Source organism: Cladophialophora bantiana (genome assembly GCF_000835475.1).
Source record: "Cladophialophora bantiana CBS 173.52 unplaced genomic scaffold supercont1.2, whole genome shotgun sequence".
NCBI classification, from domain to species: domain Eukaryota; kingdom Fungi; phylum Ascomycota; class Eurotiomycetes; order Chaetothyriales; family Herpotrichiellaceae; genus Cladophialophora; species Cladophialophora bantiana.
Window position 1 is genome coordinate 1,780,588 of NW_015971576.1, and position 26,734 is coordinate 1,807,321.

The 26,734-nt window shown below is 52.1% G+C and overlaps 10 protein-coding genes across 10 annotated transcripts; 6 read left to right on the plus strand and 4 right to left on the minus strand.

Moving 5' to 3' along the window:
* Positions 1-1,852: 1,852 nt before the first annotated feature.
* Positions 1,853-3,800, minus strand: Z519_01657 (uncharacterized protein; the record flags this gene model as incomplete). The annotated part of the gene is made up of 3 exons (XM_016759414.1): positions 1,853-2,404; positions 2,498-3,078; positions 3,368-3,800. 3 exons carry the CDS (start codon positions 3,798-3,800, stop codon positions 1,853-1,855), a joined length of 1,566 nt encoding a protein of 521 aa, XP_016624742.1.
* A 979-nt stretch (positions 3,801-4,779) lies between these two features.
* Z519_01658 (uncharacterized protein) lies at positions 4,780-6,253 on the plus strand (the record flags this gene model as incomplete). Its single annotated transcript, XM_016759415.1, has 3 exons — positions 4,780-5,196; positions 5,256-6,085; positions 6,139-6,253. 3 exons carry the CDS (start codon positions 4,780-4,782, stop codon positions 6,251-6,253), a joined length of 1,362 nt encoding a protein of 453 aa, XP_016624743.1.
* A 1,095-nt stretch (positions 6,254-7,348) lies between these two features.
* Z519_01659 (uncharacterized protein) lies at positions 7,349-8,590 on the plus strand (the record flags this gene model as incomplete). The annotated part of the gene is made up of 1 exon (XM_016759416.1): positions 7,349-8,590. One exon carries the CDS (start codon positions 7,349-7,351, stop codon positions 8,588-8,590), a length of 1,242 nt encoding a protein of 413 aa, XP_016624744.1.
* Positions 8,591-9,337: 747 nt separating this feature from the next.
* Positions 9,338-9,925, plus strand: Z519_01660 (uncharacterized protein; the record flags this gene model as incomplete). Its single annotated transcript, XM_016759417.1, has 1 exon — positions 9,338-9,925. One exon carries the CDS (start codon positions 9,338-9,340, stop codon positions 9,923-9,925), a length of 588 nt encoding a protein of 195 aa, XP_016624745.1.
* Positions 9,926-11,170: 1,245 nt separating this feature from the next.
* On the plus strand, positions 11,171-12,826 carry Z519_01661 (threonine synthase; the record flags this gene model as incomplete). The annotated part of the gene is made up of 1 exon (XM_016759418.1): positions 11,171-12,826. One exon carries the CDS (start codon positions 11,171-11,173, stop codon positions 12,824-12,826), a length of 1,656 nt encoding a protein of 551 aa, XP_016624746.1.
* A 1,327-nt stretch (positions 12,827-14,153) lies between these two features.
* Positions 14,154-16,670, plus strand: Z519_01662 (uncharacterized protein; the record flags this gene model as incomplete). The annotated part of the gene is made up of 4 exons (XM_016759419.1): positions 14,154-14,173; positions 14,245-14,594; positions 14,662-14,941; positions 14,996-16,670. The coding sequence occupies 4 exons, from the start codon at positions 14,154-14,156 to the stop codon at positions 16,668-16,670; spliced, it is 2,325 nt and encodes a 774-aa protein (XP_016624747.1).
* An 806-nt stretch (positions 16,671-17,476) lies between these two features.
* Z519_01663 (uncharacterized protein) lies at positions 17,477-18,946 on the minus strand (the record flags this gene model as incomplete). The annotated part of the gene is made up of 3 exons (XM_016759420.1): positions 17,477-17,604; positions 17,743-18,503; positions 18,579-18,946. 3 exons carry the CDS (start codon positions 18,944-18,946, stop codon positions 17,477-17,479), a joined length of 1,257 nt encoding a protein of 418 aa, XP_016624748.1.
* Positions 18,947-20,187: 1,241 nt separating this feature from the next.
* Z519_01664 (cytosolic Fe-S cluster assembly factor nbp35) lies at positions 20,188-21,275 on the minus strand (the record flags this gene model as incomplete). The annotated part of the gene is made up of 2 exons (XM_016759421.1): positions 20,188-21,131; positions 21,191-21,275. The coding sequence occupies 2 exons, from the start codon at positions 21,273-21,275 to the stop codon at positions 20,188-20,190; spliced, it is 1,029 nt and encodes a 342-aa protein (XP_016624749.1).
* A 737-nt stretch (positions 21,276-22,012) lies between these two features.
* Positions 22,013-25,117, plus strand: Z519_01665 (uncharacterized protein; the record flags this gene model as incomplete). The annotated part of the gene is made up of 3 exons (XM_016759422.1): positions 22,013-22,205; positions 22,267-22,929; positions 22,995-25,117. The coding sequence occupies 3 exons, from the start codon at positions 22,013-22,015 to the stop codon at positions 25,115-25,117; spliced, it is 2,979 nt and encodes a 992-aa protein (XP_016624750.1).
* A 316-nt stretch (positions 25,118-25,433) lies between these two features.
* On the minus strand, positions 25,434-26,555 carry Z519_01666 (uncharacterized protein; the record flags this gene model as incomplete). Its single annotated transcript, XM_016759423.1, has 1 exon — positions 25,434-26,555. One exon carries the CDS (start codon positions 26,553-26,555, stop codon positions 25,434-25,436), a length of 1,122 nt encoding a protein of 373 aa, XP_016624751.1.
* Between the last annotated feature and the right edge of the window lie 179 nt (positions 26,556-26,734).

Here is a 26,734-nt window from a genome sequence, read left to right on the forward strand (position 1 = left end):
CTCTCCCAAGTGATAATGCTAGCAAATGGCCCCCAGCTTTTGGCCCTTCTTTCTTGCTTGCTTGCCACCCCTGCAACCTGCAACCTGCAACCTGCACCCTGGAACAACCGAGCCAACGGACCGCCTGGACGAAGACCCTCCCCCTCCCTCGCGAGTAGCCCAGCAGCGCTCTGACACCAACACCAGCGCGTCGTGCCTGGTTGCCGAAGCGCAAACGAATCGGAGTGGCGGGCCATCCGGCTGGTTGCTTCTGAGGCTTTTGCAAATGAGAGACTTTCTGGGTTCTTGATCAGATACCAAATCACCATACCTACCGACCAAGCTCCTTACGAGGACACCAACCTATCAGTACACTGGCCCGCTGGCTAACTAGTATCACGGCGAACGAAGAAACTCGGAGAATAACCACCGCCGCGGGATCGCCGCACTAGTATTTGAGTTTTTGCTTTTTCTAACCAAAAGTCCTTGTTTGTCCCTGTCCCTTGTCCGACGCAAGTCCCCCCAAAACTGGTACCCGCACCGTAGGTACTGCACCACCCCTCCTAACCGATCTTCTCGCGAAAAAGCCCCAAACTTTCGCGCAGGGACCTCGAAATCAGGAAAATAGAGGACAATCGTCATGTTGTTTGTTGCGACGGAAGCCTTTGCGTTACCCTTCCTCGGAGACTCTCCCCGCAGCACCTGGATGTTCACGGACCTTGAGCCCACTAGCTCTGTGTGATTCTTTTGATGCAGCTGCATTGATTGCTTCATTCATTCATTCATTCATGGGCCTGGCTTTCGGAGCAATGTCGGGTGGGAGGACGAGCATTAGGACTAGGGCAAGGACAAAGACGAATACAGGGACCATCACAACAATATCAACAAACTTACCTACCTCTCGCACACAAATGTTTGACCTCCTGCCAGTGAAACCCTGCGGGTGTGTTCGCATGATGTAGGTTATTTCTTGTTGTTGCTGTACTACCACTCGATCGTTGTCCTGGAGCGATCAAACCGCCCACACCTTTCTCTACGTATCTGCACTTGTCCATCGCCCTTCCTTTGCCTTCTGACGACCCACCGAAATATCGGTCGTATGCATGGATATATGCACAACCGAAATAAAAGCACCAGCGAAATAATTCGAACCGACCTTGGGGCGCATAAGCAGACATGGACATGGACATGGATGCGGCGCTTATTCACCCACGTTAAGCCGTACGCGAGGATATAAGATGCGCACGTACGCACGTACGTTGATGTTTTCTCCGACCTCTCTCTTTGTAGGCGGACTCGCCAGAGCAGAGGCCAGTACGGAGTAGATTTAGTACAATGCAGTGTGTGTGATACGATATTAGTGGGATGTGATGGGATGGCAAATTTACCGGATGAAAGAATTCGAGCTTGTGGACTTGGGACCCAAGACTTGGGCCTTGCAATGCCTAGAGATCCTCGCTTGTTCAGACGTACGGAGTACGCAGTAATATTACACAAGTATGTACCGAGTTCCGTGAAGATAAAAAGGGGAGGACGACCCCCCGAACGGGAAAAGAATCCGTCCAAAAAATACTAATCACAATTTAATTAAATCACACGCCTCGCCGTCCCTCGGTGGTTTTTTGGCTTCGACTAGTACATAAGTACTGCCCCTACCAAGGTACTTAGGTATTTTCCGACGGCGAGGACGTCAACAAGCTCAGGGGCAAAAAGTCTAAAAGGCTGCGCGATGTCGGCATGTTTCGGGGACCGGCCGAAAACGAGTTCGGATCCAGGTCTCCAGCGACAGAGAATTATTTACTGATTCTTATTTCTCACATCAACGCTCTTGCACGGCGCTCGGCCGGCCTATGGCTATGCAGGTAGGCCATCATCATTCGGCAGTAATCCCATCAGACGCAGGCGGGCCCTTGTACGCCTTGCGAGCATACACGATGTACCACACGGCCGAGATGAACATGAAGCCGACGAAGACGACGCTGGCGTAGTTCATCGTCACCACCGTGACGGGCAGAGCGGTGGGCATGCTGAAGAGCACGACCTCGAACGTGATCCAGCACAGGGCCACGCCGTTGGCGATCGGGCCAATGATCGGGCCGCAGTTCCAGCGCGCCGTCGAGACTTCTTTCCGTCGGTGCAGGACGCTGATAGTGATCGGGATCGCATACGACACAGCCAGGCCAATCACGCCGACGGACACAAAGGCCAGGAATGCCGACGACGAGCCCAGATAGATCAGGCCGAGCAGCATCTGCACGACCGTCGTGAGCATCAGTGCATACACGGGCACGCCCAGGTTGCCATTGACTTTGGACCAGACGCGAGAGAGGGGAATGGCGTCATCTCGAGCAAATGCCCACGTACACCGCGACGCGGCCACGGTGATGCTGATGCTGCAGAACAAGGTGATCATCAAGACGAGGAACTGCGACGTCTTTGTTAGCTCCTGGGGCCCGAGAATGATATTGTTGCCCCATAAACGGAACAGGTCTTTCGCACAGGACTAGGAGCAACTTACGATGAGGCCCAGACCACCCCCAGGTGTGCCCATGACCGTATGGAAGATATAGGGGAGCGCCTGACCGTACGGTGCTGCAATGATGTCTTCCAGCGGAGGCAGGGTGAAGCAGATGGGCAAAATGAAGAACAGGCCGGCGAAGCCACCCACGGGCACGCAGAGACTGATGGCCGTCGGGACCTTGACGGTGGGGTTTGAGCATTCCTCTGCCATGGCCGATATCATTCCGATAGCCGAGAACGTGTATGCCGCGGGAAGCAGACCGATAAAGAAGGTGAATCCTCCCCAGCCGGAGAAAGACTTGTCGTAGTGGCCGAGCGCATAGCTCGCACTGTGTCTCCCGACGTCCGCCTTGACCGAGAGTGCGATGAGGATGATGATGATGCTCACCGCAGTCCAGGCTGCGCAGATCGTATCAACCATGGGCAGGAACCGGTTCCCGAAAGTGCAGATGACCAGGGTCATCAAGCAGATGGCGTAGAAAATCAGGAGCAATTGCCAGTCCTTTGCAACCCAGTCTGGATGATACATTGCGACGCTCGCAACAATGAGCGAAGCGAATCCGAAATTGACCGAGAGGGCTGTTTCAACAGTCAGCGCTTCGGCTCAAGCAGCGCGTCAAAACTTCGAGCCCCAAAGATAAACCAAACTCCTCACATGTCGCCATGTTCGTACTAATGCAAAGGGCCCATTCGTTGTCGGCATCGTCACCCAAACGGTGATGATAAGCTGGACACTTCCCAATGAAGCACAGACCAGACGCTCGTGGACCCCATTCAGATGAACCAGAAGACATAGAGCTCATTCCACGAAGAAGTAACGACGCCGGGCAGGAGGGACGGAAGACAGGGGGCGCGAGAGAGTACTCACTGATTGTCCAATTCCCTACGAGCCATACCCAGCCTGTAATGAACGATAGCGTGGTCTTCCCCTTGGTTGCCAGTTGAAAAGACCAATAGTACGGTCCAGCAGAGGTAGGATATCTCGAAGCCAGCTCGCCCAAGGAGAGAGCAATGCATTCATCCAGGATAAGGACAACAATCCAGCCGACAAATATGGCAAGCGGGCCTCCCCCGTAGATGGCCGAGATCAATGGACCACCTTCTCCGTATGGGATGGCAGCGATGGCCAGGGACTGAAACAACAGCGTTGCCATTGATCGATTGCGATTCAGTTCTGGCTTGTACCCCAGTTTGTCCATGACAACAATGTCGTCGACGCTGCCGGCTCGAAGAGAACCTTTTCTGCCGTCGACGATAGGTACGTCGCCCACGGGAGGGGCCTTTTCTGCGTCGATGGCCATGGTGGTTGGGAAAGACTCGGGACCAAAACACCTGTACTGTATGCTTGGGGGTGGTGGGATAAGGGCGAGAAGTGAGCTGTGTTTTCCTGAGCCACAAGGCGGGCCGAGGCTTCTTATTATTGTGACTGTCGAAGCTCTAGGACGACGAATTCTCGGTCATGCTATCGAGGTTGTCAAGCATGAGCTTGCTAGCACATGGAGGATGCGGAGGCGAATTTCCTTTCCCGAAATCAGAAACCTGGAATGGGGGAGGGGGTGGTGAGCAAGCAAGCGTAGCGCGATAAAGCATTCGTGTGATATGGGAGACTGGGAAACATACCCTCTTCCGGCCTAGGGCTGGTGGATGCTTGATTATGCTCTCGTATCAGCTTCCCCCCGACTTCAGGATTCCAGACTAGGCCCTTATCAGCACCCAATCATAACGTTGCAGCGTTGCTTAGCCCACTGGAAGCTATCTTGGATGTGGGTTGGTGAGAAGCCAGACGACACGACAAAGTTGTCATGGACTTGTTTGGTACTCTGGAGAACCCCGTTGTCAAGGAGAATGTCCGCTTGACTTATTGGCAGGAGTGTCGCTGTGACCAAATCCCATGTGTCCGTCGACGCAGGTACCCCCGTAAAGCTGCTGCCAAATGCCCTTACATATGTAGTCCCCGAGCGCTACCGAGAGCTGAACTGCAGAACTATCGAAGTGGTGACAGACTTTTGGATCTCGGAACTCAATTGTGGAGCAGGAAAGCGACAGCGAGGAACCGGCCGCACCAGCCTGGCACGTCCAATAACGTGGGCGACGTGCTGATTCAGACCCAGTATGCCGAGGCCATGGCTCGATTGGCAGATTGCATGCGAGAGATAAGACGGGGGCGACGAGGATAAGAGCTCAGGCCGCAGCCTCGTGAACTGTTCTCATCTCGAGACTTAATCGTCCGTATCGTCCTCGGTCTCCCGTCTAGTGAGGCAATTTTCTCGCGTTTGTGCCATGGTCTCAGACGTGCAGAAGGCCTGGGAGGCCTGTGACAGAACAGATACGGTCTTCATTCTGGTTTGTACCGTCTTCTGCTGGCCTATCATTCCTGCCGTCGGACTCGGCTACAGCGGATATTCCACACGGCGAAGCGGGCTTGCTTCATTCATCCCGGCTGTGTTGACGGTTTGCGTCTGCTCAATCCAGTGGTTTATTGTTGGTTATGCTCTGGCTTATGGAGAGGGCCCTGGAGGGGTCATTGGCAACCTCAAGTTTGCCTTTCATCGAGGTGTGCTTGCTGAACCGGTCGGAAGCATCCCGGCCGTACTGTTCAGTGAGTTTCAGCTCGTCTTCCTGGCCACCGTCTGTGCTATAGCGGTGGGAGGAGCTTGTGAACGTGGCCGCATTCTTCCCTTAATTCCCTTCATCTTCGTACGTTACCTGGCAACACTAGATCACTCGATTCGCTCCCACTGACCGGGTCCATACAGCTGTGGTCAACCTTCATTTACTGTCCTCTCGCTCACATGGTCTGGGGCGGAGGCTTTCTCGGTGAGCTTGGTGTGCTCGACTTTGCTGGTGGAACCCCGGTGCATATCTGCAGTGGTGCAACGGCCAGTGCTCTCAGTCTCTACCTCTCCTACCCGATATTCCGGTCCCGAAAGTCGGATGTCAGAACGCCTTCTCATCTCAAATTGCACCGACCGCACAACTCGATGTGCCAGTTGCTGGCAATGATCATCATCTGGGGTTCCTGGTTGGCTTTCGACGCTGGGACTACTCTCACCCTCAGCTTTCAATCGGTCATGGCGCTCTGCGTGACAAATCTGTGTGCTTCGGCAGGTTCGTTGACTTGGGCGTCAATCACCTATTTCGAGACTGGTCGCTGGTCGTTGGACTCAATCTTCATGGGCGCGATAGCCGGTCTGGTCATGATTACCCCCGCAGCGGGCTTCATAGACCTTCCAACTTCGCTCCTCTTCGGGATCTTTGGAGCCGTTGTTTGCCGTCAAGCTTTGCGAATCAAGTTCACAGATCTTGCGCGAAGGGTGCGATGGGTCGACAACGGGGACACGTTTGCGACTCACTGTGTCGGCGGCTTTCTTGGCACCATCGCCACCGGACTCTTTGCTCAGAAAAAAGTCGCAGCCTATGGAGGGGTCGAGGTGGATGGCGGAGTATTTTTTGACGGCAACGTTCGTCAACTAGGTGTCCAGATCGTCGAAGCGTTAATTGGCTTCATCTGGTCGTTTGTTGGATCATTCGTGATCATTGCTTTGATTGACTGCATTCCGGGCCTCGAGGTCCTCGCAGAAGATAAGTATGTTATGACCCAGTACCAGTACCTGTTTCAGTTCGCTGACAGCTTGGCAGAGAAGTCAATGTAGGAATGGATGCTTCTCAAATGGATGAGAGCTTGTATGAGGCACAGTGGGCTGGAGAGGAGGACTATAAGCCGCTGACTAACGGTAGTATCATCCTGGACTAGGAATAATATTGATGGAGATTGTATAGACTAGCCAGAGCTGAAATATAGAAAGAAATAGAGCTAGATGTTACGATCTTGGATCGAATGGCAAGATAACACAGACTTGGTCAGATGTACCTGGGTACATCCAAACTCTATGGCTACTCCTTCGATGTCTTAGCACAATTCGGCATTCTCCGGGACCAAAAAATTTGGGGGATTTTCCTTTTGCAAAAAGTTTTCTAATGCTTCAAAAGCCGAAAAAAAGAATGACCAGATTGAGGCTCGAACTCAAGACCTTCTCCGATTCATCTGATGATGTTAAGGAGACTATTTGAACATTAGAATTGAATCGTTGTTATCGGATTGGCGGATACATACTGTGATAACCACTGTTTAGATGTTAGTCGGTGGAAGAGGCGAATGCTGATTAGGCGAATCACTCACACTACACCATCCGGCCAGTTTGTGCTGTTTCTTGAAGAAAAGTTGAGAATATGGATTTATGAAGTTTTGTGGCACTGGGGGCCAGAATCTGCCGAGCGCATCCTAGTGGGCCGGGAACACGGAACGGCCTTGGCATGCTTTCGCCTCGACGAGGAAGGGAGGAACTCCCGTCCGTGATTATGTCAGCAAGAGTATTCAGATGGATAATTCTTGCTATGAAACCATGGTAACTTGCTCAACAGCTAATATTAGATTGAGTGTACACGGTTTGAGGCAGCATGCCTAGCTCGAGCACCATCTTTAAATAAGCTATTCCTAAAATCGACCGTATATCTACCGCAAATCCTGCCTGAAAATTCCTTGAAAGACCTTAAAAACGCGTGAGACGGAGGGTTTCACAATGAGTATTCGCGTCTCATGGCCTCAAGCTACCGCAAGATCTCAAGTCAGACATGGCGGGAGTGGGTCAGCGCTGCATCGAAATTTGGTGAGTTCCTTTGTCGCCTTTGTCCCCCTTGCTGGATCCCGCTCTCGGACGGGTGGCAGCACCGGCGCAAACAATGAGATGATTCATTGCTGTACCGCTTTCTGCTGTGATGATCTACATTTTCGCAATATCGCTCTTCAGGTAATTCCTGGACACGGCTCAATATCATATATATCATCACTATGGATGGGGACGGAGCGAGACCGCCTCGCCACACTCCACCATACGGACAACCGAGCCAACACAGGCATTCTGTCAATGGCACTGCTACCAACCTTCTGGAGAACAAATCCCCGCCGGAGAGCGATCGGCGTCTTGAAGGCAATTCCCTTGAGAACGCCGCTCTCGAGCTATATGCGGACATCTTGTTGAGCCGAGCGCATTTCCTCCTTTTCAACTCAGACCACGACGATGTCAGCGCACGGGAGAATCTATTTGATCGAGGCAAGGAAGTACTGGAAGAGGCAGTCTTGCTGTGTTTGTCAGGACAATATTCTGTGAGCAAGGCCCTGGTTGGAAAATGCTGGTATTTGAGGGGATTTCTTGCCGACGTTAGTGGTGATGATGAGAATGCACTGAGATGTTTCATACAAGCAACGAACCTCGACGAGAACTACAAATCTCTTCAGAGGGTGAGATGGCACCTCCGGCGTCATGAAGACGTCGGACTGTTTGAGGCGTGGGATGAGCCAGATCTACCAGCCGAAACCCGTGACATTGAATACCGCTCGGGTGAGCCCGATTCCGATAACGACACGGCGCCAACAACATCAACCCCAAGCTCAGACAGATCCAATTTTCGGCAGAGTGATCTGTACCACTATCTTATGTACGACATAAACCATAAGGACATGAAAGAAGGCCCGCTCCTTGAAGGCGATTCACCGCCCGTCACGACTTCATACCATCTCCATCACCTGCCACCGATTGCCACCCCGTACAACGCAACCATGATGGATAGTGTTGATGCCCTGGTTCAAGAGATAATCAATGGTCCCGGCGCTGCAACTCGAGCTTCCCGAGAAACTCACGAGGCGTTGAAAGGATTCAGAAATTCTCCAGTGAAAGACCCTTTTCTTGTGCGGCTGGAGGATAGTAAGAAGAAGGCGAAAATGGAAGCGGAGGATCGGATGCGCCATATACAAGAAGCCAGGGCAAGGCTGTCTTCAGCTCATTCTAGGCGGCTTTCAGGTCCAGAGATTCTACTGTCCGACACGCCCAGCATCAGAGAAGAGCATACTCCAATTACGCACGCCGAAGATGGCGCCGCGGCACCTCCCAAGTTGCTAATCAACACCCGAGGAATCAGACGACCGTCGACATCGTCAAAATCAAGCGGACGCTCACCAGGTTTGCTGAGTCCATTGAGAAAAACATTTTTGCCGGGTGACGTTCAAGACGATGCTGATGGCTCTTCATGCTGATAAAGCCTTTTCGGGCGGCTACCCGGGACACGAAACGTTGTTTGTGTCTCAAGTGGCCATGGATCGATCGTTGCCGAAAAGCTAACCGTCGGGCTTCGAAAACTGGGGGTTTGCCTTAGCCTGACGCACGAAGGACTTCGACCGGACTGACAATACTAATCCGATTAATCTGTGCCTTTTCCGACTAATACCTCATTGCGATCTACACTCCCGGGCCCCGAGATCAGAACGTTTCAAAACGACAAATCCTCTCCGTGCGTGCTCCAAACAGGCTTTCGCAGATTTTAGGAAACCGGTTGTTGAGAAAGTGGGTTCTCAGGGTATAGTACAGGATGAAACAAGAGGAATACGGGTTGCCCCCTCTCCTCCCCGCGCGCAACGGCCGGGAAAACAGGAAAGAGGATTACTGAACCATATGCTGCCGACATGTTAGTCCCTGAGCGTTTAAAGATATCAGATGGTATTCCACATAGAGCAGACTCTCTGGTGAACCCATTCCCTCTCGAGGTAGGGTCGAGCGGGTTGCGCAATTCCTCACCAAACGGCTTGCTCTGTTGGCGACGTGGAGACGTAACCGAAGGATTCTATCGACCGAAGTTGGGAGTATATATGTATGAAGCATCGTCTCGAACTTCGAGGGCGACTTCCTAATCATACTTGAACGGGAGAATCAAAGCAAGAGTTGTACCTTTCACAAGCACCTCCACCGAACCCACTATCCCGCTCTTGCCTGCATACATCGCAACCATGACCCTCACCACAGAAACACAGACCATCCAGATTGAGCGCCTCGTCTACCGGTCGTCTATTCCCTTTTCCACGGCAGAATCTCGTCTCCGCTCATCCATTCGGCCGTCGCCGGGCTCGTCCTTATGGGGCGCACCGCAGGGCCAGGGCCAGGCACAGCGACCGACGGATCGCGAGTCGTACGAGGCGCGGGTCAAGTCGCTGGTCGGCCCGCACGGGTTCATGTACTTCCACGAGTTCAACCACGGGCTCTGGTTGCCGTTCTACGAGCCGCCGAGCTCGACTGTTACTGTCAAGGGGGTGAAGAAGAACCTGAACTGCAAGCGGTTCGTCCTAGGGAATCCGATGATCGCCATCACCATCCTGCAGCACGACCTCAGCGCGGGCCTCTGTGTGCCGGTAGAGTTGTGCCTCGTTGAGGAAGCCGAGGGAGGCGTGAAGATCGTGTGGTACAAGCCTACTTCTTTAATCGCTGGTTATGAAGGCGCGAAGCAGGAGCTGGTGGACGCGGCAAACGCGTTGAGCATAAAGCTTGAGACGTTTGTAAAGTGGGTTTTGAGAGATGACGAGGGTGAGGGAAAGCTGTGAGATCTGTGTCGCCAGGGGAATTGTGCCATCACAGACCGAGTGGCTTCATGTAGCTTGTCTTAATGCTATCTCGTCTTCCGGCATCTTTCATTGATTCCTTCGTTCTGTAGAACGAGGACAGCGCAGATAGAGGGGTGGTGAATCGTCAATAATGAGATGCTCATTCCCTGAACGGCGACCGCTGCAATAGCTAATCTGGTTGCTGTATATTTGCTACCATAATGTAGAAGCAGGTGTCCGGTTTGCGTGAGCAGCACGCTTGATCATGTCGACGACTCTCTCCTTGGGTATGGGCAGAGGATCCATAATAACAGCTTGAGGAGCTGTCTGCACGTCTCGAGAGCGGCCGACGACGAGCTGTGTCGAGGAATTGCCTACATAACCAACTCGACTAGCCACGGGTTCATTAAATGTGCAACTCAACCTCCATATTTCTCTATTGTATCAACGACTGACACTCTTCTCAAACTCCAACCAACAAGGGTTCCAAGCTCATGAAAAGTATTGCCTGTCAGAGTAAATCCGTCGGTACCTCCTACGCAGGCCGGCACGAAGCCAAGTCGCCAAACGCAGGTCAAAGATCATCACCACTCTCTTGTTCTTGCTCTGATCCAAAGACCGCAAACAAGAACGCAGCGAGAGTAAACATAAGGCTTCACTCCAGGGTACCGAGGACTTTATTTCGTCAGCCAGGTTGAGGATTCTGTGGCTCGTGTGAAGAGCTCAGAAGAGGACGTTTACTATAGAAATGATTCTATGAAGTCTGGAAGATGATTGTTAGCAAGTCATTGTGAAGAGGAATTTGAGCATCGTTCCAAGGGGGGGGGGGAGGTGAACGTACAAAGTCGACATGAAGAAAAGAAAAGAATGAATTGAGGGAGACGCAGTCAATTTTTATACTATGGAAATTTTTTCGGTCACGCCAAGCGCGCCACTCATTTTAGGCTTAGTCTTACAATAGCCTCTACTTTCTCCTTGGCAACCACGTGAGTGGGTCAGCGCCCTCCATTCGGAGTTCCACTCCTGGCGATGCTAGAAATTTTTCTTACAATGGGACTCACTGGTGTGACCATAATGACAGCAGTCGCTCCCCAACGACGCCTTTTCTCGCATTGGCTTGTTCTTTGGACTGCAGCCCAGCTAATTGTGTAGCAGGGTGTCCAATTGGTGCTGAAAAGAGAATATCAAACCGGATCTGTCTATCCCAATTGTCCCACCACTGTAAATTGTGATTCGTTCTCCACCATGGTGGCCGGTACCCCGAAATACTCCAGCACTCGTTATCATGACCATTCATTAAGGGAATTCTTCAGCTTCGAGGAAGTCGTGCTCAAAGGATTGGCATCAGACGGAGGTTTGTTCCATCCTCATGCGGTGCCCAATGTCAGGTCAGAGTATCTGGAATGGAAAGATCTCTCCTTTCCAGAGTTGGCCTTCCAGGTCATGAGGCGATACATCGACGAGCATGAGATTTCGAATCAAGAGCTAGACTCCATCGTCGACCGGAGTTACTCGACTTTCAAACACCCTAAGACGGTGCCGCTGGTTACGCTGGATGAGAACAGGAACCTCCATCTGCTGGAGCTCTTCCACGGACCTACCTTCGCTTTCAAGGATGTCGCCCTCCAGTTCTTGGGAAATCTATTCGAATTCTTCCTTGTGCGCAAGAACCAAAACCTGGAGAAAGGCCATGCACGCCATCATCTCACAGTCATTGGTGCCACCTCTGGCGACACAGGATCAGCTGCGATCTACGGGCTGCGGGGAAAGAAGGATGTCAGCATTTTTATCATGTTCCCTGATGGAAAAGTATCCCCGGTCCAAGAAGCACAGATGACGACTGTGCTCGACCCTAACGTGCACTGCTTGAGTGTTCAAGGCACGTTTGATGACTGTCAGGACTATGTCAAGGCTTTGTTTGCTGATCCAGAAATGAACAAAATCCACCACCTGGCGGCTGTGAACTCGATCAATTGGGCACGGATATTGGCCCAGATCACGTATTACTTCTATGCGTACTTTCAGCTCCTCCAGCAGCAACCCGACGTGAAGGAGGTCAAATTTGTGGTACCAACCGGTAACTTCGGCGATATTCTGGCCGGATACTACGCGAAACGCATGGGACTTCCGGTGGCCAAACTTGTGATTGCGACAAACGAGAATGACATCTTGCACCGGTTCTGGCAGACGGGTTCCTACACGAAGAAGCAGAAGCCAGCAGCCGAACCGCATGAAGGTGTCTGGGAGGATGGTGCACAGGCGCATGAGGATGGCGTCAAGGAGACATACAGTCCTGCCATGGACATTCTTGTCTCTTCCAATTTCGAACGACTTCTTTGGCACTTGACCCTAGAACATGAGCTCGACCTGAATCCCCATGTCAAGGTTGAATCTTCGGTGAGAGTCGCTGGGGCCAAGATTGATGGTTGGTTCCAAGAGTTGAAGCAGACTGGATCCTTCACTGTGGATGGGGAAGTCCTGGACAAGACACGCGAGATCTTTGGCAGCTATAGGGTCAGCAATCCAGAGACTCTCGACGCTATCCGAGATTGCTACAGAGGCGAAGCCATCTCCAATAAGGGATATGTACTCGATCCTCATTCTGCAATCGGCGTGGCCGCAAGCTTGCGAGAGATCTCAGCAGCTGGCCCAGCACACAGCGTGCCAGTTGTGACGTTGGCGACCGCGCATCCAGCCAAATTCGCTGGCGCAGTTGAACTGGCCTTGAAGGAAGAGAAGGGATTTGACTTCGGTAAGATTCTGCCAGAAGAATTCGTGGGACTAGGTGACAAGGAGCGCAGAGTCTTGAAGGTATCGGCGACGGAGGGGCTAGCGGGAATCCGGCATATCATTACACAGGAGGTTGACAAGGAAAAGGAGGTCGGACAAAACGGCGCTTAAAGGAACATGATAGAGAAAGTACGGCACCCCGGACGAGTCATTCGATTTTGATTACCGTCTTCCTGTGGAGCAGCGGTAATGGCAAAAGGGCTATTCCTGTTCAAGTACGAGAAGTCAGCTCCAATGCTTCCTCTGACTGGGAACAGGACGATGCCTCTGGGTGTCGACGTCCACTCGTACTCGGTACCTGTCCAACAACCCCGTCGTTCAGCTCGCAGAGAGATGGCGCAGCCCAAATTCTGACCTGCTTGCCCGGCTCAATCTGGGCCAATGTTCCGACCGCAGCCACATCATATACGAACAGTGTCTTGGGATCGCTTTCTTGTTGGCACCTTCATACTTGTAGGCCAAGTTGAGCTTGTGGATTTTGGAAACGCGGGAAATGAATATAGAGGCTGAATCAGACTTCCCCCTCTCGTGTACCGGATACAGAGTACCTATGGAGCTTTTTCGCAGCGAGGCAAACACGAGAAAGTCCTCTGTTGCTATTGGTCTGAATTCCAAGCTTCCAAACGAGGTTGTGAATCATGATCGGCGATGTTCCAGATCTTCAGATGCAAATCTCAACCCACATTTTGGGAGGCCTGGAGGACTGGCGAAGATTATTCGCAGTTTGACGTATCCACGTTCCTGATTTGTATAAGTCAAACGTCCTTGGACCAACTCCCGTATTATTCGTGGGGATGGGGAAATACCCGTAAAGCCTGGGCCCCTGGGGCCCGCGTGAAATAAGTACTTACCTACCTATGAAGGTGATTTGTCTGGACGGAGTAGTACCTAGCTGCTCGTAGTCAAGCATCTGCGTACCGGATGCAATGGCGGGTCAGCCTCAGGTGTTGGATTTGAAACGTGCCTGGTTAGTTATTTGGTCCTCGTGGGACTACGAGGTCGGTAAAACGTGTCGGCCAATTTGGACTTTGATTTAGGCTTGGGGCCAGCTGGCAGTCCTGCGCCAACAGGCTAGTGAGGCTGGAGAGTCGAGACAGGGGAGGTGGGAAGGCGGGAAGGCAAGTTGCTTACCAAAGAAACCCCCTGCCCGATGTTCTATCTTGGGGCTCACTAACCCACTTGCTGAAGACCACAGTCGTTTGCGCTCCCAGCCCACGCCGTAAGCTATCTCTTTTTGGGCCGAACTTCAAGGCCAGAACTGAACGGCTGAATTCGCAAACACTGACTGCGTCGGGATGTCGGTGTCAGCCCTGAGCCATGTTGTGTGATGCCATGAGCTTGTTGGTAAGTTCACTGCTTGTGAGACCATTAATTGTTGTTTGTTACAATTCTCCTCGCATGATCTGCTGTTCTTCATGACCCATGATCAACGCCCGTCATGGAGTCTGGCGCCAAAAGGTGAGAGAAAAAGACACAGGAGAGAATGTCCAAGAGCTTGGCCAGTGAGGGTAACTGACCGTCCTCTTCAGGAGACATATTCCACATTGGCCACCCTTCAAACAACCCTATCAACAACTGGGCTCTGCAGAGAATGTCCAACTAACTCCACTTCCTCTCACCGGCGGCTCGAGCCTGCCGAGCGCGAACCTCTTCAGTCCCGATCTCAACAGCAACACTGCCTACACCCCAGACCCTCTGGCCAGCACACCCCAACCCCTCTTGAAATCGCCGAGCAGGTCGAGCACTGCGCGGTCGAAATGGCAAAATCGAGGATGGAAGACAAGTTCGCGGATAGCGTTGGGTTGCGCAGTATTGGTCCTGGTGGCTAATGTCGGTTTGACAATTGGGGTGGTAACGGCAGGCATGGACATGATGGGCGGTATGTTGACCGTTAAGCCTGAAAGGTCTGCTCATTTGACTTGGGTCGAAGTATTGACACAACTCAGGCATTTACATGGTCTATGCCGGGAGCTGTACGAAGACCGAAACGAAGGACAGCTGGGTCCATCTGGCGCTTAACCTTGTGGCCACCGTCTTGCTTGCAAGCTCAAATTACTGCATGCAGTTGCTCTCGTCTCCCACCCGCAGCGAGCTGGACAAGGCCCATGCGAAGCACAAGTGGTTGGACGTTGGCATTCCAAGCATACGAAATCTCGGTTTCCTGCGAAAGAAAAAAGTCATTCTGTGGTGGCTTCTGGGAGTTTCATCGATTCCCCTTCATCTAGTGTGAGTCTCGTCCAAGGATCCCAAAGCCAGGTTACATAGAGTTAATGACCCCAGTTATAATTCCGTTTTCTACTCTGCCCTCGCTACGAACAACTATAGCATCCTGTACGCCTCCGAAAATTTCGTCCAGGGTGCCAGCTACAACAAGAACGAATTCCCTGACACCGAAGAATGCAACGTCACCGACATCCAAGCCCGCGCCAGCAAGGACTTTGTTGTCCTCAACAACGAAGATTGCATTCACGCCTATGCACGGGATTTTGTCGAGAATCGCCGTAACGTGGTCGTAGTGGTCAAGAATCCTCCAGCAAGTGGGGGTTCACTGTTCAAGATCGCCGACAATGAATTTCCCAAGGTCATCACCAGCAAGTACAATGCCTTCGCGTGGATCTGCGACAACCCCGATGTCGTCAATCAAACACACGCATGCTGTGAGAATGAATGGGGTTTCGTCCCGTGTTCGAAGATCACGCCGAAACTGGTCGATATAGCAGATCAGTGGTCCACAGGCGGCTTTGAAGTCGATCATTGCCTCTCTGAACCCGTCGAATCCCAATGCCATCTACATTTCTCCCTCATCCTTATGGGAGTCGTCCTGTTTTTTAACATTGTCAAAGTTGCTGGCATTGCCTACGTCACTTTCGGGTTGGGAGAGTCTCCCCTGGTGACCGTTGGGGATGCACTGCAATCTTTCCTGCGTCACCCCGAATCTACCACGGAGGGAATGTGTCTAGCCAGCCACTCGAGTATCGTCGCCTCCTCCAAACTTGGATATAAATCTATGCCCATGAGATATGACCCTCGACAGCATCGGTTCTTCGAAGCCGCGACCTGGAAGCAATGGGCTTTTCTCTTCGGATTGTTCGCATTCGCGGGCACTGGGACCGCGGTCTGCTTAGCTCTCGGTATCGAGAATCTGAAGGGCGACAAGACGATCCAGAATGCGTGGTCGATCGGCTTGAACACGGTGCGGCCCCAGAACCTGATTATGGGGTGGAACTTACCGGGCTATGGCAACAGCTCTATCGCAATATCTACACTCATCGCCAACGCTCCGCAAACATTGTTCTCCTTCCTCTACGTCTGCTACAACAGCCTGTTCACAGTCATGTTCCTCTCGCGCGAAGTCATGCGCTTCAGTGTTACGGCTGGTCGGGGACGGAAGTATCTGCGTGTCAGCGATGCCAGGGGCGAGCAAAAGTCGACCTATTTCCTCAACTTGCCCTTCAAATATGGCCTACCATTGCTTGCTGGCTCAGGCTTGATGCACTGGCTTGTCTCGCAGAGCGTCTTCCTCGCCAATATCGCCATCATCCCTCGCGACGGGACAGTGCCCATGCAAGACGAGATTACCACGGTGGCGTACTCGCCGATAGGCATGCTTTTTCTCCTCTTCCTGGGCTTCATTCTACTCATCTTCCTCTTTGCCACGGCGCTTAGAAAGCTCCCCTTTGGGATGCCTCTGATAGGGAGCAATTCCATGGCCATCAGCGCCGCGTGCCATCTGCCACCCGGCACCGACCAGAACGAGCGCGACGAGATGGTTCTCAGGCCACTGAATTGGGGTGCTGTGCCAGGCGCAGGCAAAGTCATGGACCTGGGTATCCACGATCCTTACGCCTATGGCTTCCAGAGTGGTGATCTGGACGAGGACGGAACCAGCTTCGGACACTGTTGCTTTAGTGACCGGGTGCTGGACCATCCTGTGAAGGGTAAATTTTACATCTAGAAAGAATCGGCCCTACTGTCCATTGTCATAATCAGGTCGTCACTGGGTCATTTCTAGCGGGGACTTTCGAGGTCTACGTCTATTTCCTTTTTCTTGTTCATACTTATGAGCGTGACTCAGTTCATTATGGCACGAGTCTCACGAAGCGTCCGTCATGATGACAACGTTGCTTTTCTCTTTTTTTTTTTTTTTTAATTGTTGCATAGCGTTGGCGTTGCACAGATAGGGGAAACTTGGCCTCAATTGTTATCTCTCTATACCTTACAACCACGAAAAGAAATACGAGGACGAGGACGAGGGGAGGAATGGAGAGGACCTGAAACCTACAATTGCCCTTGCACTTACGGGATATGTAGAACATGTGGTATGAATACATGTCTTTCAGCATGTGTGTATGTGCATATGCGCGAAGGAAAGAGTATATTTTTGAAGGAAAAGAAAATCTCAGTATGAAAAAGAGAGCTGTGCCTCTCTCTCCGTCACTCCCTCCCTTATAGAAAGGACGGAGTATATTCATGAGTATATCTTTTCTTTTTGTTGGGGTCATGCATCCCATCCCATCCCATCTATCCACCCAGTCATACGCATATCCCTTCTGATGGATATCGCTGTACTATGCTAGGCCATGCTATGCCGTGTCATGGTATGTTATGTTCGTGATACAATGCAATGCTAGATAATACGAGACGCACGACGACGAAAATTTAATTTTTGACCTCTACAATTCCCGAGGGCTCATGCAAAGATGGCATCCAAACTCCAGCGCTATGCAACGATCGTCCGTCCGTCCGCATTCCAAAAAAGTTCTAAGAGTGCGGTGCAATGCTGACTGAAGGCGCCGAGCCGTCAAAGACAACGAATTGAGACTTGAAGAAGACGTCGCCGTAGATGGCGAAGGGGAGGCCCTGGTTGGACTGAAGACCGCCGAAGCAAACTAGCATCGCATGAAACTGTTAGCGGTCACGTTTTCCCAGCGAACGGAGCGGTTCAGGTATGTGGTATATACATGTCAAATGACGGGCGGAGAAGAAATATCGAGGAATGGGGGTTTAAGGGAAATATGGCTACTCACACTCCTCCCCGGTCTGCGTGTCCGTGCCAACGTTCGCAAAGTTCATCCCGTCCCCCTGAACGGTAGCCATATAATTGTCTCCGATGGCGACTTGCAAATCCGGCAATTGCGTGTTGCATGGAAAGATGATGCCACCCGCATCTTGAGAGAGCTGTGCACCTTGCACGGTGCTCCAGTATGCGACGAGCATTTCATCCTGCACGAGCATGAGCGAGGTGCCCGTGTCGAGGATTGCTCTGCCGTTGGCAATGTTGACGGTTTGCCCTTGCACGGCGGCGGTCGTGGAATCGACTTCCCAGAATCCATTCGAGGAATCGACAGGTGTGGTGCTCAGTTGGCCCGTGAATGCCGAAGTGTCGATGTTGCCAAACTCGTAGGAACCTACCTCCCCAGATTTCAATTGCGCGGTGAAGACCGGGAGCGTGAGATCCGGGAGGACATTGTCAAAAAATGTCTTCTGTTGGGTGGGTTGGATGGTATTGAGTTGCGAGAAGGCGAGCCCGACGAGGCCGTTTGACGCCGAGTCAGTCACGAAACTGTCGGCCACGGTGTCGGGGAGGCCGATTGCTTGAGCAGGTACAGTGGCGCCACCGATATCGACTTCATCAACACCCACGGGACCGGAGGCAGAGGAGCCATCGCCATAGGAAATGTTAAAGGTACTGCCCTGCAGGGTGTTTTGGAAGGTGGGTGATTGGTTGGGGTCATAGATTGTGTGACCTTGTTGGGAATTGGTGGGGAGGTTGGTGTTGAAGACCCATCTGTAGGTTGGTATCTGTGTCAGTAACAGTATGTCAAAAAAAAACAAAATTTGAAAACACAAGGGCCTATCATACGTGTCCGACGAGCCGCTGTCAAAATTCATAATCAGAGTTTGTCCCCCAATTTTGACCGGAGACAGGAACTGGGCATCATTCTGTGTCGGTGAGGCAGTTGTCTCGCCGTCCTCGCTTGCCGTGTTGTTGATCTGGGCCTCGCTTGCTGCTTTGATTCTCGTAGCCACCTCTCCACCAGGCAAGAACTCGATGTCGCCAAATCCAAACTTGAACAATGCTCTTCGATAAGCGGCTTTGCCATTTGGCTTGTAGTTGTGCTGTTGTATCCGAGGGACTTTGAAGGAGCGCTTCTGTTTTTTCTGGACGGGGCTTGCAAAGGTGGTTGTCAAGAAAAGAATCACCAAGAGCAAGTGGTGGATTTGAAGCATATTGATTGCCAATGTCGATCAGCGCCTTGAAAGCAGGACAAGAAGCAGAATAAGAAAAAGATCGATATAGGTCAGCCCCCTGGGCACAAATCTGTCAGGTTGAATTTTGAGGGCGGTTGACGAAAGAATATAGTGAAGGACCTGCCCTCGATATGAACCAAACAGAAAGGATAGACTACGCGAAAAGGAAAGGAACGAGGCTCGCGGGCCAACAGAGATAGGAAATGTGAAGAAATGGACGGAAGGCCAACATTTTAACAAGAAGTCACAGCAACAGTACCTATGTAGGTAATAGAAGTGGTGCTGCGTACATGCGCGGCCTTGTCTCGAATTGTGCTAGACAGTCTTGGGCCACGCCATCTGCATGTCTCAGGATTGTGGTCAACAGGTCAATTGAGGCCTGGAGCCAAAGAGGGGATCTGGGTGTCAAAGAGGGAGCTCTCCACTGACGGCATGGATCTGTGACTGGCCAGATCTGAAGGAACGTCGAAGGAGCCAACCATCGGGGCGGACAGGAGTGCATGGAGGTGGCAGTGTGACGTTAAGGCCACTGGTTGTGGAGGCCGCTTGGCTTGCTTGTCGAGGCTGAAGGGCTTAAGGGCTTGAGAGCGGGCACCAAGGAATGGGATCAGTGGGTGTCAGTTGAGCGCATGAGAAATGATGGGTCTGGAGGGAGGAAAAAGGGGTCAAGAGGGTCAAAGGGTGTAGCTGAAACAGAAGGCGTAGAAGTTGGAGTTTCATCTTCTTGATCTTCCCTTTTCCGCTGCGCTGCACGACTGTGGGACTAACCCCTTACGGGCCAGGGTGGCTTGGCAGCGCCTCGTGCTAGTGTCCCATCGGTGCCCATCTGCACTCTCTGTACCCGGTACTGTGTAGGAACGCCTGCCTCGTACACGAGTATGGTTCCCAGTTGGTGTCCAGGCTCCCAGAAGCTCGCATCGGCACTGGGCCTTGCACGCGCACGCGTCCAGTGATAGAGTGACGGTGACAGTGCACAGAAACACGCGGCATCATCCTACGGGCCCCATTCCCCCATTAGCTTCATCTGCCGCCAGACATTGACGCTATGCTTTCTCCTGCCTCAGGGTTTTCATGCGCGACAGATGGGAGATCGATCCTCTACCATGAGAGGTGAGGTTTTGGACTGCGCAAGCGAACCACAATCCCCCGCATGCGTTCCGCTGCAGACCGAGCAACGAGCTCGCATTATGAAGAATAGTGGATGGTGGACGGCTGCGCTCCTATATCGGTCCGTCGGGAAGAACTTGGTCGGGGTCCTCACCAATCATTTGGCCCACCGATCTCACCACTTGTCGTAAGGCTTTGCAAGCCGGACTGTCGGGAAAACTGTCCATAAAGCTTTCGCCAAAGTCGCATGCCATGCCTATCCGAGGGTCGAGGGGTACTGACCCTAGGAACGGTATGCCCATATCCTGACATAACTTTTGACCTCCTCCTGTCGTTGCTCGGAAGATCTGAGACACGTGGGTGCATTTGGGACAGACGAAGCCAGACATGTTTTCAACCAGCCCGAGGACACGAATCCCTGCCTTTCGACAGAAATCAATCTCTTTTCGCACGTCAAGGAGGGACACTTCTTGTGGAGTGGTCACCACCACCGCACCGTCCACCCCGGACTCCTTGAGAAATGAGTTAACCGACAGATGTTCGTCTGATGTGCCCGGTGGCGTGTCGACAATCAAGTAGTCCAACTCGCCCCATTCGACATCTTTCAAAAATTGTTTTATTATACCATTCTTCTTTGGACCTCTCCATATAACTGCATCGTCTCTGTTGGGCAACATAAATTGAATGCTCATAACTCCCAGGTTATCTGTCACCCAGACCGGACTCCATCCGGCATTGCTAACGTGTATGGTTTCATTCTCGACGCCCATCATTTTCGGTATCGAGGGGCCGCAGATATCCGTGTCCATAATGCCCACTGTCGAGTCAGGGTTGGCGGCAAACGCCTGCGATAGGAGGGATGAGAACGTAGACTTTCCCACTCCGCCTTTCCCTGACAGCACCAATATCTTGTGTTTTACTCCAGCGAGTCGTTCGGTAATGAGAGGGATATCTGGGTCGGGGCCTTTGGGTGCGGAGGCGCAGATTGCTTGATTGGGACAGCCGTTGCATGCGTCGCCTTTGCCTGCTTGTTCGGATTCGGGACCAGGGCAGTGTTCTAAGCCTCCAAGTCAGCAAGACGCACATCAGATATACACAACAAGGACAGTCGCTCACCTGGCTCTGGGGCGACAAGATCGGGCTTTCGTTTGAGAGGGTGTTCTAGGGCCTCGGTGACCGGCTCTTCAAAAGAGGGCGCCATTCGTAGGGAACGAAAGAACTCGGCAGGGAGGAAGTAAATCGGACCAGGAGGTTTAGATAGAGGGGGCAAGGCATAAGGTTTTCGAGCAGGCGTGGTTCTGGCAAAAAGTATGCACAAGCAGATGGATTGGTAATGGCTTGGGGGAGTGCCGATTGGCCGTGAAGCCAACGGGCATGGCCTGATCACTGATCAGCAGCCTTGCCACTCCTCAGCCTCGTCTTCAACCCCCTGTTGCCCTCTTTCCCCCACGGACCAGGGGAATGCTTGTCGAATTGTTCTCCCCCCCCTCCCCTTCGGCCTCCTTTGGCATCCCTGTATATCGGCACATGGACATTGTGTGCTTTCTTATTGCGTCTGGATGATGTTTCCGTCACAACGCAGTCGACGGCGTGAGGGAGATCCATGGGAGATCTTGGGCTCTCCAGGCAAAAGTGTCGTCATTTATGGGGGGCACGCTGCGGGCAACCGCGATTGGACACCGCAAATGAGCGGGAGAACACCTCACTCAACTCACACAACTCAGCTTGGCCAACCTCTGCTTTCCTTCACTACACATGGTCTAACTGTCACTGCCTCTCAAATGACTGCTTCAACCCCGCGTCCATGTGGACAGTAACATGGATTCGAATGAAGACCCAATCCACAAACAGCCTTAGCCATCTCTCCCTTCCACTCTGTGTCGCTCTCAATTGCAGTGTAAGAAATATTTTCACCATCAGCGGTGAACACCCACACTCATGACGGAATTCATGGCCAAACCATCATCGGTGGACTCCGCAACGGAGAACCTGCGGAAGAGAAACGCTCCCATCAGAGCAAATACTCAAGAAGATGCTAGAAAAGCGGTGCTTGAGTTGAACGCCCTTGAAGAAAAGGAAGCCAAAGATGAAAAAGATCGCAAGACCTTTGGCCGCACTCTCGATGGGACTGGTACGTATATTGCAATTGCGCTACGTTGCTTAACGATCCGATCTCTCATACGTCGTTCTAGTCTTCACTGTTCCACATACCCATGACATGGTTTCCCAGCTCCTGTCTCCCAAGGAACCCAAGAACTTGTCAGACATCTGCGTGCTCCTGATTCTGTCGCTTCACGCCCTTTTGGCATGGTACCTACCTTCAGCCTTGAGAAAACCAGTTCTTGCCACCCTTTTCTTGTGCTGGAGAGCCGGGTACAATATTGGCATTGGCTACCTCCTTCACATGCAATCTCATCACAAGCTGCTGGTAAGGTGGGCCCGAAAATCGAAGCTGTTCCCGGTGGCGTCCAACGGCGAAAATCCTCATCCCAAACTCCGCGCGTTCGTCAAGAGAGAATTGGAAACGAAGATCCCCACGGATTACGATTTCGATACTGCTCCCCTGGAGTACAACACGTGGTTGATCTTTCGTCGCCTCGTCGACTTGATTCTAATGTGCGACTTCACCACCTACATGCTTTTCGCAGTAGCCTGCGCCCATATCCCTGCCGCCGAGCCAATCCTCCTCACAACGCTTCGATGGATTGTAGGCATGTCCCTGTTCCTCTTTAACATCTGGGTGAAATTGGACGCACATCGTGTGGTCAAAGACTTCGCCTGGTACTGGGGTGACTTTTTCTTCCTTATCGATCAAGAGTTGACCTTCGACGGAGTTTTTGAGATGGCTCCCCACCGTGAGTTCTGACACGCCCATTACATTTTCATCCTTGCTTGGTGTCCAGCTAACAGCAACTCTCAGCAATGTACAGCATCGGTTACGCTGGCTTTTACGGAATCTCCTTGATGGCTGCTAGCTATAAGGTCCTCTTTATCTCAATCATTGCTCATGCTGCTCAATTTGCTTTCCTTGTCATGGTCGAAAGCCCTCATATCGACCGCACTTACAACTCTCCGCCTCCCAGAAGAGCCATCAACGAGCTACCGGCGGCAGCGCAAATGGAAAAATCTCTGGCAGATCACAGCTCTACGGCAGAAGTGTGGCCCAGTCCGGCGCATGCGCAACCATCCCAAACGCACAACCTACTGGGCATACACAACATCGATCTCTATCGAACCACAGACACTGCAGTATTTCTTTTGCAGTTCTATTTGTTTGCTTTGACTGTCCTCACACCCAATACAAGATTCTATCAGATAATTTTCGTCACAAACGCCACCATTTGGCGGATTTGGTACTCCGTGGGTATTGGTTATTTCCTAAACAGACAATCGTCAAAGAAGAAATGGACCCGCCACTTTCTGAAGTACGGTGAGAGTACGGGCGAAGCTTGGAGACAATGGAAAGGCATCTATCACCTCAGCATGACTGTCTGTTATGCGAGTTTTGCCGCTGCTGCCTGGAAGATGTACCGTATACCTTTGAACTGGGACGGCGGAATGGCACTGCCCAAACATGTCATCGGACTAGGACTGATTGCTCTGCAAATTTGGGTTTCATTCAGTATCTACGACCAGCTTGGAGAGTTTGGTTGGTTTTTTGGAGACTTCTTCTTCGATCAATCCTCTAAGTTGACGTACGGTGGCATCTATCGCTTCCTCAACAATCCAGAGCGAGTCCTTGGAACAGCAGGAGTCTGGGGCATAGCTCTGATCACCAGCAGCAAAGCCATGTTCTGCCTCGCCTTGCTCAGCCATACATTGAGTTTGGCATTTATTCAATTCGTGGAGAGGCCGCATATGCAAAAACTGTACGGGAGGAGCCTTCGACAAGATGCCGGACTAGTCAGGAGTCTACGCAGATCACTTCCACCACCTTTGCGACAATGGCAAGACGGAATGGACAAAATGCTAGGCGACGCCTTTGATGTCCTGGAAGAATTCTTTGACGCGGCGAAACCTAAACTTGCGGCGGGCGTGACCAGCATTGTGGAGGATACCAAAAGCCTTTTGCCTAAGAACCCACATCGTTTGACCATGACACGGTTGGAGCCGGAACTTGCTGGGCTGGATCCGAAAGACTACAAACTGGAGATCGACGGAACGCCGGCATCCTCTCTCGTCTACTCTCAACGCTCGAGCGATAGAGAGTCCGAACAAGCCAGGCTTCCGGCAGAACGCACAAACGATTTCAAAGCACTCCTTTTCGAATATGGTGCGCCCATCAAAGTCAGATGGACCGCACCGCTCAATCATGGGAAGAAGGACTGGGTCGGTCTGTACATGGTGTCAGATAACAACTCGCGTGAAGTTACAAGACTGTCCTCGTCCGGAAGATGGATCGCCACGAACCGCGATGAGTACGAACTCCTAAATTCCGAGGTCGGTATCCTATCTAGCGACGTTAGGAGCACGACGACTACCGAAACGGGCGAAATCAAGGAATGCTTCACTGGGGAAATGGTCTTCTCTGGCGACAAATTATGGTGGACCCAAGGTGTCTTTGAATTCCGATACCATCACAACGGCAAGCACAATGTCATGGCTATCTCTCTGCCTTTCGAAGTGCGTATCCCACGCTTCAGCGACGATGATCTGGAGTCCTTCGACGCCAGCATCTCTTTGTCGACACCCATGTCTCTTCAGAATGATGCAGTGATTCGCCATACGATTGAAAGCGCTCTCTTGCCGATCGTGCAGAACTGCTTTGACCGCGACCCTGAGATTGCGCCACATACGGCCCAAGAACCGTTTGGAAGCCTCGTCGATCGTGATGGAAAATATGCCAAGCGCGTGGTATATGTCATTCATCAGATGTTCGGGATTGAATTTGCGGCAGAAGTCGTCAAAGCGGATGGGAAAGTCGAGAATTTGGCATGGCGGATCTGGGAGGCGAAGAAAGTATTGGCACCTTTTACCATGTCGAGGTCGAAAGGGCCTGGTACGCCGGTTGAGGCTGAGGTTGGAGAGTGTAATAACTTTTGAATGGGACCCGCCTCCGTTCGGAATATTCAGCGCCCACAGAGAGAAAAATGATAGTAACTACGCGTTTGGGGAGTATGGCCCTGGTTCTTGGACAAGAGCAAAATCCAACATCCAAAATCTGTGTGTGGCCCAAAGGGAGAAGGGCAAGAGCAGGCGCAATGCTATGTTAATTTGACAGACCCCCGAATTGGTAGCAAAGCAGGACAGCCAGTCGGAGCAGCATCTATCCAAGAAACTCCTATGCTATCAAAGTTCCACCCCTAGAGCCAGAGAGCCAGAGTCTATCCAAATGCTCTATCTAAAAGGCCCAAGATATCTAGTAGAAGATCGACCTCGTGCGATGATGTGGCAATAACTCCTCTATCTCACCGCCCTTCTCCATTTCCTTACACGTATCGTACAAGAAGAAATCTATCAAGATGGCATTGACCTTTCCTTTGGCCTCGGGATGCTTTCTCAGAATCTCCTTCTTAATCAATTCCACGCACCAGATGCTGCACCCTCGGATTTCGATTTCCATCTCCGCTCCCGCCTTCAGCATCTCCTGACGGGAGATCCTTGATTCCAGCCGGGGCGAGTACATCACGCACTGCAGTCCTTGCAGCATTTGCGGGATGCGGTAGTCGGCGAACATGGTCAACGAGTCAATGTCGGAGAAGGCGCCGTAGGACGTACCCTGGAAACACGCCCAGAGATCTGCCACCAGGATCTGCGCGCGTTTGTACAGACGCACTTCCCTCTCCTGGAAACAGGCAACGTCCCGGAAGTTGGGGAAGTATTCGACCAGTATGTTCACCAAGACTGGCGCGGATCCGTTCGCGCGACGGATGATGTTCGCTGGTTTGCAGCCAAAGTGCTCGTAAAGAATGGAACCGGCTTCGCGGAGGATGGCGATCCGTTCTTTAAGCAAAGGTATCGGCTCATGCGTGGCGGACCGGAAGATGTGTTCAAAGACACTATCCGGACAAGCATCACGGTCCTGCCAGAAGTGCGGATTGGTGATCGTATACCCTTCATTCAAGGCTCTTTGCAGTGCCGCGATGAGAGACCAGTATCCCGTCCATCTCCGGCCCCTGTACTCAACTGCGAACCTCTCACTTTCAGGCAGCTCGGACCAAAAGGAGAAATTCAGTAGGTTCATGGTAAATATGAAATTCACTGTCTCCTCTTCGCCGGTTTCGGACAGTTTGGGGTGCAGCTCATGTGTTGACCATGTCCCTGTGGAGTAACCTTTCGATTGCATGAGACGGTAGATGTGTTCTGCTGCTTTCTTGGTGCCGGTGCTGGAGATGGCGACGTCGATGGCGTTGTCGTAGATGTATTCCGCCGACTCTAAGACGCCCGTCGACGGTGGTGCGGTGGCGTGTTCATGTCCACCCAGACCCAAAGACTGCCGGAGGAGGGCCAGGAGTTCGGGGTCGGCTTCGTCGTCAGACATCTTCATTGGGCGGTTCAGTGAAGATTGGATAGCTCAAGGTAGACGCCTGGATACCAGGATTGATGGGCACTGCTTGACCAGACCCGAGACTGATGGTAGATAATTCCTCGAGCCACAATTGACCGACAGCACCAGAGAAGCCTTGTTATTATTGCAGCATGCCATTGATGTTGATCATT